This window comes from Trichoplusia ni, chromosome 15, assembly GCF_003590095.1.
Source record: "Trichoplusia ni isolate ovarian cell line Hi5 chromosome 15, tn1, whole genome shotgun sequence".
Classification (NCBI taxonomy): Eukaryota; Metazoa; Arthropoda; class Insecta; order Lepidoptera; family Noctuidae; genus Trichoplusia; species Trichoplusia ni.
The window spans coordinates 367,271-379,844 of NC_039492.1; the positions used below are offsets into that span (position 1 = coordinate 367,271).

Below are 12,574 nucleotides of genomic sequence, written 5' to 3' on the forward strand. Positions count from 1 at the left end.
TCTTTTGCAAACAAAATGGTATTTTGCGATATTATTATATTTGTCATTGCTTCTACACCAAAATTAAAATGCAAACCTATTTCAAATAAATGTAGCGTTTATAAATATTACGAATAAAATACATCTTACTTTGACTCTCTGTCTGGAGAACCGGACTACACCGAGATTGTATAGAACACTTGTCTTTCAGACACCAAGGCTTAAACAATGTTTGTTGTTTAAGTCCTGGTCTTCTATACTCATATCAGTTTTGTTATGGAAGATGTTTTATTCCTCACCTTATTCTGTTGTATATTAGGTTAAATATGTAAATTATGTTCAACATCGCTCCTTATGCTTCTGTTATTCAAAAACCAAAACAAACGTAGCCTAAATCAAAACCTTGTCCTAGATCCAGACCATAAACGGCGTGGTCCTGGTGAGCTGGCGGCAGCGTGTGCTGGAGCGTCAGATCGAGTACGGCGCGCGGCTCGGGCACGTCGTGCTCAGCCTCGCGCGCATGGAGCTCACCAACTTCTACAAGAACGTCATGCCAGTCGCCGATTACTTCGACCAGACTAACATGCTGATAGCGGTAAGTACTTTGGAGATAAATAAACTTATTTTGATAGTAACCGTGCGAATGATAGCAGACGCGGCGGGGTCGCGAGTCGAATTGGCGACCCCGCCGCGCCGCGTCAGCTCATGATTAAGGACTCCGGTTTGGTCCGAAACTAGTCGGGCGATATCGATATATACGCGTGAGTAACGTTGCATCATTTAACACGTATCACAAGCGGGATTGCAGGCTGACCAGACTTATTTGTAGAAAAAGCTATGAAATTAGTCTTACTAATATTAAGGGTCAATAGATTTGTGGTTAGCCATGTCATGACGGAATTCAAGGCCAGTTCTGAGCTTTTTCTGAGTTATTGTGTAGGCAACGTTTGCAAAGTACCTGAAGGAGGTCTAATTGAAATGAGTTTGTATAGACCTACGCGTAGCTTAATACCGTATTATTGGCTAGGTGTGAATAAAGAAGTAAATATATGGGAATACTGTAAACTGGGCTCACTTTAAGTACCTGCTATTTATTTAGTTTTAGTTGTTTGTGTTTGTGTCTGTTTTCTATTTTATTAGAAAGCTAATATCGTCCTTCTAAAGGTCTTCAGGCTTTTAAATTATTCTCCAGTTATGTGTGGGTTTCATTTAATGTGACTTGTGATCGTCTCCCAAATAAATATTATAAACGCGAAAGTTTGTGCGTATGGATTGGATTCCTCGGTCCCTCGTTCCTCCTCGTTCACGTAAAAACCACCGAACGGATTAAAACGATACTTGGTACATACATATCGTATAACCAGGATTAACTAAAAGATTTTTATCCCTATTTTATTTACCTGTGAGATCATTTTCTATTTGTAGAAGGCGGGCCCGCGCGCTACAACTAGTGTTTCATAAATAAACATTCTCATGTATGTGGTTCACAAAATCTGTAATTATCTTGTTTGAATAAACTTAATTTTACAAACATAAATACAGACACGCAGTTGATTAGTGTTGTAGTAACTAGTAAGATTATTCGATTGGTTTGTTATTCATCCTTGAACAACACAATAGTTGTATTTACTTTGGTCTTATAGTTTATTAGTCAAGGCCTAGCGTCAGAGTCTTGTACAAGGTTGAGGACAACCGAAGATGTTAAGAAGTAATTTCAATTCTGAACACTTTCATAGGGAAAAAGTTATCTGGTTTAAAGTGACGTAGTATTAAATAGAAATGACAATATTTATAATTGAGCATTTTTTAATTTATGGTATTTTTATGTATGTGTCTGAATTTTTGACGACCTCCGTGGTCGAGTGGCGTACGCACCGGTTTCAAGGTGTCGCTAGCTCTGAGGTCCCGGGTTCGATCCCCGGTCGGGTCAATGTAAATATTCACTTTTCTACATTGTCTTGGGTCTGGGTGTTTGTGGTACCTTCGTTGTATCTGAATTCCATAACACAAGTGCTTTAGCAACTTACTTAGGGTTCAGAACAATGTATGTGATGTTGTCCGTATTTATTTATTGAAAACAAAAAAAATCCTAAACGAATGCTTTTTTGGGTGGCGTCCCGAGTAATTTAGATTCACAAGCTCGCCGGATCAGATAGTATCTTTTACCATTTAACAATCTAAAATAACAATTCGGTGAAGCCTTCAAATTCTGGCGTACTAGCCAAGAGTTAGGCCTGATTCGCACGGGAGCTTTTTTAACGCGCGTTGAAAAGCGTTCAAATAGAACAAATGCATTTCCAAGCCGTTAATCCTGATTCTCACGGGAGCATTTGTACTAAGATTCTTTTTTAGATATATTATTGTAACTCAAATAAGTATATTGCATCTTGTACAAGATTTAAATAGGAAAAAAAACGAATCCTTTGAAAAAAATATATGACATTTTCTACTATGGCCACAACCCGACATTTTTTTTTTAGAATTGTTTCGGACTTCATAAGTTACTATTTGGCAACCCTAGGAAGAACCTACTCGGCCTATTGGGCAATCCGTCTCTGACAGGCTAACCGCATATAAAATCTGTTTTAAAAGTTAAAAAAAATGTATAAATACTGCAAAATACATGATATATGAGCTAACAACGAAAGCATTACAACGTTCAATGATTGGTATCTCTGTATTGCATTCCTTGTTTAAAAGTGGATGAGCAATGTTTATTGTGTAGCTACTACTATTTATCTACGTAAGTCATATCTATATGTAGAAACTAGTAGTATTAGGCCCAGTTTCACCATACTCTGTTAATAATTTAACGATTTGATTCAGTTGTCTAGTGTCCCACCACGACTAAATGAGTGTACACTTCGTTTAACAGAAGTTAAACCTAATCGCTGCTCAAGAGGACAGTTAGGCACTAACGGACTGTCAAAATCAAGTCGAGATGGATGCTTCTTATAATTTTATTTTGGAAAATAATATGTTAGAAAATATAGCTTAGAAGGAATAGTACGACGTTCTAGATTTATAAAGATCGACATTATTACTTCGAAGAATATGACCTTGTTCATTCTTGAACGAGATTTTGTAAATTCTTTTGGTAAAAGAATTGACCCTTTGATATTCTGCAGTAGATTGATTGCACTTAGGCAATTAAATTCTTCTGCAAGTTTCTTCCACCCTTCATTTTTATTTTCAATGTTAATATAATTAAATGTGTGAGAATTTATTTTTCACGTGATGTATAATTCGGTCCATGTGTTTTCTTCGACATTTTTTTATATCTAACAGCTAACACACAGTATTTACTTAAAAATCTCGAAAAATGAATACTAGAACAAACAGAACAAAGATCAGAACGATATTTTGACTTTTCATCCGGCTAAAATCAAGAGTAGTTACAATTTCAATCAAATCACTTGGAGAAAATGACGTTTGAAATTGGTCGCATAGCGCATAGCATTTATTACACGAATATGTAAAATGTCGTCCAACTCTATATAAATGACACGTGGTAAACGAGCTCTTCAATTTGGTTGCTTATAATAAGAGTGTATGACTTGCGAGTGATTGCGTTAAATGGTAGATTTAATAAAGCACCTTTAAATTTTTACCATGGGACTCGTTGCATTTATTTCCAGAAACTCAGATAGCAGTGCGGGATTTTCACTTATTATACACAATCCGATATGGTCTAGTGGCTAGGATACCTGGCTCTCACCCAGGAGGCTCGGGTTCGATTCCCGGTATCGGAATGGGGCTCCTGCATCGTCTTTTTGCCATATTAGATGCTTATATATTATACAAAAACAATAATATATTAATAAAAGTAATATTATATTATTATATATTATAGCAGTCTAGCGCTTCTTTGAGTCGTTTGGAGTCAAAACTTCTGGGCAACTTTCTTGATGCTTTATTCTAATTCTTGTTTTCGTTTTTAAGTACTTATTTTATGTGTAAACACACTATTGTTTTATTCGCCAACATTTAACAGGTAGTTCTTCTTAAGACACAATAAATAAAAAAAAAAAAACAAAACAAAACTCTTAAAATTTTAAGTTTACCAAAGATAAGGTACGACACCTTATGTAAATAATTTCTGCACGAAATCTGGTTTTTTTTTATTTCGCTATTTAATATGAACAAAAATCTTACATTGCACAGATCATTGTGTTGCTGACGCTACTGTACTCTGGCTATGGACCAGATATTTCGGCTTTAGAGTCACTCGGCCCATTAGCTCAGTTGGTTAGAGCGTCGTGCTAATAACGCGAAGGTCGCGGGTTCGATCCCCTCATGGGCCACGATTTAATTTTGAATTTTGTTTTATTTAAATATCCAATATTTTACAAAACTAAAAAAAAACAATTACATTCACCAAAAAGAAAAATAAATTTTAAAATATTTTATAATAACGTCCAAGTACGGATTTGATATTAATCATAGAAACCTTATAAAATACTAGCTTTAGGTATAGATAGCAAGCCTAATAAAAAAAAACATCAATACACACTAAATATTAGCAAAGTCATCGAAATTTCGCACATCGTTACTGGGAAACGTATGTATTAGCCTATCAAAAGCGACTTGCAAAAGGTCATACACAATTCTATGAATCACACATTGTGTAGGTTGGTACGAGCAGGTTTAACGACCCCTCGCTCGACCCCACACTATTCACGCGGCACTTGCATTGATACTATTAATAATAGAATTCTGATATTGAGTTACATCCCATTGTATCAACAATAACGCTGTTAGTTTGCGAAAAACAGCGGTGACAAAATATTTAGGGATTTATTTAAGGTGAACTAATTAAAAAACTGTATACGACTAAACTTATATATTGATACAAAATGAGAAATCTTATTACAAACAGAACAAAAAAGTCAAAGCACAGACTGGATTCGAACCTGCACGGAATTATTGCGGTGGTGACCCGGTTGGGGTCACCGTTAGTTATTGAAAAAATGCAAAAAAGCGCTGCAATAAACTACTTTTCAAACAGCACAATTTTATGCTACTTGCTAAGAAAAAAAATCCAACCAACAGTTTATAGTTTGTTAAAACTCTTAAGAGCGACTATAGCAACCAAGGTGCAGTTGTATCTTAGGATCACCTCAGATGCAATTGTAACTTAGCCACGACCTTCACGACCAAAAACGTACGCAAACACTTTACATATTTGCTTTTAACATTGAAATATCTGTCAATACCTCCGCCATAATCACGAAAGACTCAGGTCCTCGAAGCGACCACTAACTAGGTATTATAACCAAATTATAGGTTATTATACAAGTAGCCATTTGCATCCTTAATGTGAAAATAACCAGGTTACCTACCTACAGACATGGGGTCTAATGTCACGTTTGCAAGCTTTCAACTATGTCTTATAAAACGTTAGTTACTTTGAATGTCATCGTTTTAATTAGTTTAATGGATTTTTTATTGGGTTTAAGTATATCGTGTTTGTATAATGGTGAACTTGTTCGGAAGTTATGTTTGGGTATTGAAAACAAAGCCACTATTTCGTATGGAGAGCAAAGTTGAAGTGGACCGGTGGTTTCTTAGTAGTCATAGCACTTAGCAGGGGTCATTTAAGTAAAGCAGATAGAATTGTTGCCAAAGCAAAGCAAAAGAAGCTTCGCTTGCTTGAAGATGCAATTGATGATGATAATGTAATTTTAATTAGCAAGTCATTGTAGAAAATAAAAACTAATAAATAAAGATAAATCTATCTGAATAAAGATTCGGATTAAATCTGTACAACACGCGCACAGCACAACTGAAACTGTCTCGCAAAAAGGTGAGAACTATACCCAGTTGAGATGACATGAGCTGGCATAATCGGGATAAAACTATCCCATGTGTTAATCCAGGTTAAAAAATTTCTGTGAACCAAGTGTCAACAAAATCTGTTCTGTGGTATCCGCGTGAAAGAGAAACAAACATCCATACATGCAAACTTTCAGACTAGTAGGATTCTGTCAACCACAAAAAAGCATCCAAAAAAGCGCTCTCGCTAAAACGAAATAGCATCATTAGCATAGGACATCGACAATCGATGTTCGTGAATAAAACACGGGGCACTTGTGTTACCCGTATCGATCGACTTGTGACGGTCAACGTACAATGTCATGTCCGACTGATTACCACACATTCAGGCTGAAGTGGAGTGAACTGTGGAGGCCGAGATGTGGGCGGAGACTTCGCTTGGAACTTGAGGACTATGGACAGTATGGGCACTTTAAGTGTGCTTCGGGAATTGTGGGTTGGTGGACGTTGGTGGATTTGTTTGTGAGGTTGGAATGTTAAAGTTGTATATACAGTATAATTTTAAGAGATTCTTAAATAGCACTGCCCAATTTGTTCTAAAGATTCGTCTCAATATTTTTCTTAAATATAAGTCTATGTATTACTTATCTAGTAATACAAAGACTTCTTAGTCTACCTATGCAAATAATAAACATCTTGAGTAATTAAGTGATCAGTATTTATATAATGATGGCCGATGGTATAAGTACCATGTAAATCAACAACGATGGCTGCCTATCAAATCTAACTTCCTGTATTGAAAACTTACCATTCTAGACTGGAGTCTATAAAATCTCGCCCCTTCATCGATAAAAATTTTACTTTTAGGCCTTTTATAATAAGATCACTTGGATGTTAATTTGCATTAAAAGATTTCAATTTCTTTAACACAATCAATACAATTCTCCACAGATAAGTCTTTGCCATTACATGTAACCGACTCACGCGTGACGCGATTGACGTGAGTCTTTCTAAAAAAAATTGATTGAGTGATGTTCATAAACGATCTACTAGACCTACTACTTCTTATTACTACTAATTATTCACAAAATAAAAAAATGGATGGGACAGAAACGTGAAGCCATATTGCCGTAACGGCCTTCAGTTGCACTATCGTCAAATTACCTCTTAGCAGTGCCGTATTATCCATAAGGCACTTTAGGACAGTGCCTAGGGGCCAACTATGACCAGGGGCCTACAACCAAAGTAGGCATCTAAAGCTCGATAAATTTTTCACTAAATGAAAATAACTTGAACCAAGGGGCCCCACTCCCTTGTTGCCTCGGGGCCCCTGGATAGATCCCCTTCCATAGATCCGGCCCAGGCTCTTAGTCGCTACCAAATAACTTTTCCTTCATAAAGTTTAAAAACGAATCTAAGTGCGTAACATATTATGTTCAACACCATACATACATAGGCTCATGGTTCACGTACAGGCTCTAAAGTCCAACATCCACGTTCAAGGCGAGCGTATCGCGGCTCCAGTTATTTATGCACGATTCTGATCTTTGACCCGAACACGATACAACCTGTTGCCACTGTTGTTGTTATCGAGCTGAGATTTTACAACCTTCACCAACTGTAATTATATAGTAACGTTTAAAAAATAAAAGGATATTTATTGCTTCTTAATATGTATCATTAAATACATAATACTAGGTAGTGCGACACTAGATTTAAATTCCACGGTGTGGAAGTAACGAATTGGGTACTAATCCAGTCATTTTAGGTTTTATCATATTGAGTTTGTCAATAATTCCTAGTGAGCTGAATTTTTGTATACACCTTTTTTACGGTGTTATTATGAAGTTGTGAAAAATCGACATTGTTATCGTGCCGGCTAAAAAAATTACAAAGCTCAAAAGGTCACGAAAATCAGTTTTTGCAAATATTTCGCGGACTATTGCTCGGAGGTCAATTGGGGTTTGAAATGTCTAAAATGACTGGACTATACGGTGTTTCAAGATAATTTAACAAAGAAAAAAGTTTTATTTATTCCGTATCCAAAACGGAAGCCTAATATTTATGTTCCGTTGTATGTCACCACGCTATATACAGGCTCTGAAGAACCATGAAATCTGGACAGGTGACTTTTTTACAGATGATGTATTTATGTTTCTGATAAAGTGAACAAATAATAAACATTAGGTAATGGTTGGTCACTAATTTAAATGGCGACAATTTATTTCGCTTTTTGTTTTTGGCCTATACGTAGCCAGGCCAAGTCAGGTCAAGTTTTTTTCAAGTACCGCAAAACGAATGAATAGACTCTGATTATACCTATTTCAGTTAAGTTAAAATAAAAATTAAAGCCAATTTGTGCGACTTGTCGTGGGTTCGATCCCCGCGTTAGGACGAGCTTTTTTGTGATCCGCGAACACCTGTTCTTAGTCTCGACTCCCGCGATATAGGGATAAAATTTCTTAATGCGAGGCTCGTTTTTTGACAAAGGTTCAAAAATACATAATCGTAACTATAATAATATTTCTTGTAATAAACTGAATTAAAAATAACAAAAGTCTAGAATCCAACCATTCCGATGGACACAAGTTCAATTTAATCAATTGTTACTAGAACGTCTTATGAACCAGCTATTGACATGCGACAATAGCTCTTACACCTTGAACATTACGGTAGAAATTTGATTAACAAAAATCAACAATTACAGAAACCCCATGTATTTTTAAAGATTTTAGTAGAAGTCGTATTAGGTATGACGACATTATCGATATTCGTAAAACGTTTGTTTTTTACTGAGTTTACAAACAAGGAGGTTCTTGTGACTGTGTGTTGCGCAATAATTCATTGATTAGTATCTATATCTATAATGGTAATATCCTAAAAACATGTAAGAAACCGGTCAAGTGCGAGTCAGAGTCCAACAATCAGGGTTCTTTACAAATAGACTAAAGATAAACAAATGAGAGACCATGGCAAGCATTGCTTAACCAAAATCTGAATACTTTTTTTTGTTGAGAAACAGCAGATATACATCTTCTATAAAAAATTATAAAGTTTCTGATATTTTTAGAAATCGACTACTTATTATTTTTAGAAAGTGTCACAGGCAAAAAAAAAATCAAATGAATAGATAATCCCTAACAATTACTTAAAAACTACAATTTAAACAAAACCTTTTAAAACAAAAACACTTGTAAAACAATATTCAAAGACAATCTAAATTTACAGACTATGAATTGTTTATGATTGGCACAAGTACACAAGTCATACAGCCAAAGCTCTATGGTAGAAATAATTAAAAGCTTGATGATAGGTTGCATGGGAGCCCGCCAGGTGGCGCTGTAGGTTTTACAACAATTAAGTCCACCTTACCGTCGTGAATCACCGAGTTTTAAGTTACCATTGATTTTATGCCCTTACAAGGACTATTCGTAATAAAAGATGATAATGTGTCATCATTAAATGGATTTTTTGTGATAAGGACAATTACTTGTAGTTGAATAATGTCGTGGGTAAATACTACGAAAATTAAGAAGCGATATATAATATGAATACAAATAGGAAATAATGGCATCTGTTTCCTAGAGTCAGGAATAAAAGTATTATTTTATGTCACTTATTTTATCTTTTCTTAAAATCATCATTGGCCTAGCCTTTTCCCAACTATGTTGGGGTCGGCTACCTGTCCAACCGGTTTCAGTTAAGTACCAGTGTTTTACAAGGAGCGACTGCCTATCTGACCTCCTCAACCCAGTTACCTGGGCAACACGACACCCCTTGGTTAGACTGGCTGTCAGACTTTTTCAAGCTTCTGACTACCTGTAACGACTGTCAAAGATGTAGGAATAACAGCCGGGACCCACAATTTAACGTGCCTTCCGAAACACGGAGGAACTCGTAATGACAAAGTTGGTCACCCATCTACGGACCAACCGCGTCAAGCATAGCTTATCCTGTGATCGAATCACTCACGCGGTTATAGCTTAGCCACGAGCTCCTCATCTTTATCTTTTCTTAAAATAGTTTTTAAAATTGACATCGTTACTTCAGAAAAAGTATCATAATATAAAGTTAGCACAGTCAATAAACATTCAATTATAAAACCCTTTTACCACAAGCAACGTAAACGGCATTGTTAAATAAAAAGAAAATAATGTAACAATACAATAGTACAACAAATAAAATACACAAGGATTTCTCAGAAATACACGTATTTTACAGAATGTAGAAACAAAATAGAAAACTGATGCATTAATAATACCGTATGCATATGTACGTGGGAGAAAGCCGGTGTAAGTGACAGAAAACTGGAAATATATTCCACAATGAGGGAAAATGAAGGCAAACGGTATGAAATATAAGGTAAAATCTACAATACGTAATAATATATTAATAGTTAGAGTATTCCTAACTGCGCACCACATGTGGTGAGGGTAAAACAAAAGGGTATTTTCACAAAAATAATTAAATAAATAAATGCGGACAACATCACATACATTGTTCTGAACCCAAAGTAAGTTGCTAAAGCACTTGTGTTATGGAATTCAGATACAACGAAGGTACCACAAACACCCAGACCCGAGACAATGTAGAAATGTGAATTTTACATTGCCTCGACCGGGGATCGAACCCGGGACCTCAGAGCTAGCGACACCTTGAAACCGGTGCGTACGCCACTCGACCACGGAAGTCGTCAAAATTGTTCAGTTCCTGCGACAGATTTCAAAAAATATTGGATACGTATTTTTTTTGTTTTATCTCGTAAAGAAATGAATGGGATACAGTGATTTAAAATGTCATGTGACGTCACTTGCCAGTACGCTTTTATTAGCAAGTCATGTTACTAGCCCCGGCTACAAATATATTAAATACTTAATTACTTATACATTAAGCTTCCTTATTTTTAAATGATGTGATAAAATGATAAATGCGTAATTAATATTTCTTGGAAATCGATCTGACGGAATTAACAGATCTATATTATTAGATTTAGTCCAATACCCTATCATGGTGTAACAATGAACGGTGATGTTGCTAGGAATAACTTTTCCGGACAAACTTTTGTTGGACTTCATAACTGATACCAAGATTATTTATTTTGAGCCCGTACTGTACCATCGCAAGGCTACTCGGATTTTATTTTTATTTTTACCTCAAGAACGGCTGGAATATATGACCTTTGGATTGTTGGCTTAGTCTCCGTTTTCGCTTGTGGAATAACTGTCAAATCTTATTTAACGCAGTGCCACTGAAAATGTTTATCTCAGCTGAGCTTTCATTCAATATTTTTTGTCAGTACATTGCGATGACTTGACAGATGATGCACTTAGCTACCTCTGCACCAAATGTACTTAAAATAAGGATCGAGGTCAAAAAACCATAGTTACGGTTACAAATTTTAGTGGGCATCGAAATTAGTCACCCAACCGATTTCTTAGTTTAAGCCTATTTGTTCGTAACCCTCAGTGACGCGAGTCCGACTCCAACGGTTGACCACAAGCTGTAAAGCTCTTGAATTATTACGAAGGTATTATGTTGCAATTTCTTGGATAGCATGCCTGCATTACGTGTTTGACCAGCAATTTTACGATGGTTTATGTATCTTGCAAAACTGTAGATATTCATAGGTTTTCACTCCACGTGCCGACAGAAAATAGAGCTTGAAATTGAATTTGAAGTAGGGAATACCAAGAAAGAAGTCAATCGTTTACCTTACCTCTATGGGAAAATACCTTTGTCCATCAGTATGCAGGCTGATATTTCATTATGAACGCACCTGAAATACAAACTGGGCAGGGTTTTGCGGCCACGCCTTAAAATCTAGTAAAAGGAAAAAGAGTTGCGGAGACGGAAATTTTGTAGAAATAAACTACACAGATACCCTTTTGGTTGAGGTCACCAGACCAAACACCCTGAGCGCGGCGTGCCGCATGTCCGATCCCCGCGTAAGACAAAAGATTGCGTGATCCACGAATGCTTGATCTGAGTATGGCTGCCGTTGTGCATGTGACTTGGATATTAATTTGTGAACCTCCCACAGCAAGGCTTTAATTCCTTCGTTCGGGAGTCTTGTTTGTCCTTTTTTACCATCTTCACGACCCATATGAGGAGGTAGTAAAATTAGTCTCTATTCGAACCTCACAAAACATCGCCAATCAATATAAAGTAATAAACTACAATCGAAAGTATGAGTTTACGGCAGCCTCGTAATATCAGTAGCTCCAGTAACTTCATAACGTACCTACCAATCATTGTTTAAATAAATAAAAAGGCCGCGGCGAGCCACCACGAGGTGTTTATGAATTTTTTGTTAGACACCTGAACGACCTGAATATTACTTGTCGAGTTTATGCCATTTCTTTGGAACACACGTAGTGGGATTATGGGTGGGACTGGTGCGGTTGCTTCTTCTTTTGCGTAGTCTTGTCTTGTGCTAAGTTATAGTCGGAATTTTGTAGTTTTATTCTCTATAGATTAAATTTTTATTGAAAGATCTGTTTGAAGGAATTTTGCGGGTGTTAAATTGTTAAGCGTTACTCATCCCAAAATCACTGGATACTATGGTAAAACTAAATGTTGTTTCACAAAACAATAGGGATGACAACTGACTATAAAAAGTAAAAATCTTAGTCAGTTGGATCAGTTAAATTATTAGACACGTATTTTGCCTTTATCTGAATAATAAAAACTGGCAAAGATTTACTGCTTCAATATTTAGAACAGAAGTTACACCACCTATTATATGTTCCATTTACTGCAACTTGATCCATTTATGTTAAAAAATTCGTATCCATTTTTATTCAATTAACTATATGACGGC

At 36.1% G+C, this 12,574-nt stretch overlaps 1 protein-coding gene and 2 non-coding genes across 3 annotated transcripts in view; all 3 read left to right on the top strand.

Moving 5' to 3' along the window:
- Positions 1-12,574, top strand: part of LOC113501217 (adenylate kinase isoenzyme 5) — a 33,898-nt gene that overhangs the window by 15,795 nt on the left and 5,529 nt on the right. Inside the window, exon 5 of the mRNA XM_026882288.1 lies at positions 392-574. Within this exon, the coding sequence (XP_026738089.1) occupies positions 392-574 (183 nt within the window). The remainder of the gene's footprint in view (positions 1-391; positions 575-12,574) is intronic.
- Trnae-cuc lies at positions 3,660-3,731 on the top strand. The gene has a single exon. It is a non-coding gene; the product is annotated as a tRNA-Glu (tRNA).
- Trnai-aau lies at positions 4,210-4,283 on the top strand. The gene has a single exon. It is a non-coding gene; the product is annotated as a tRNA-Ile (tRNA).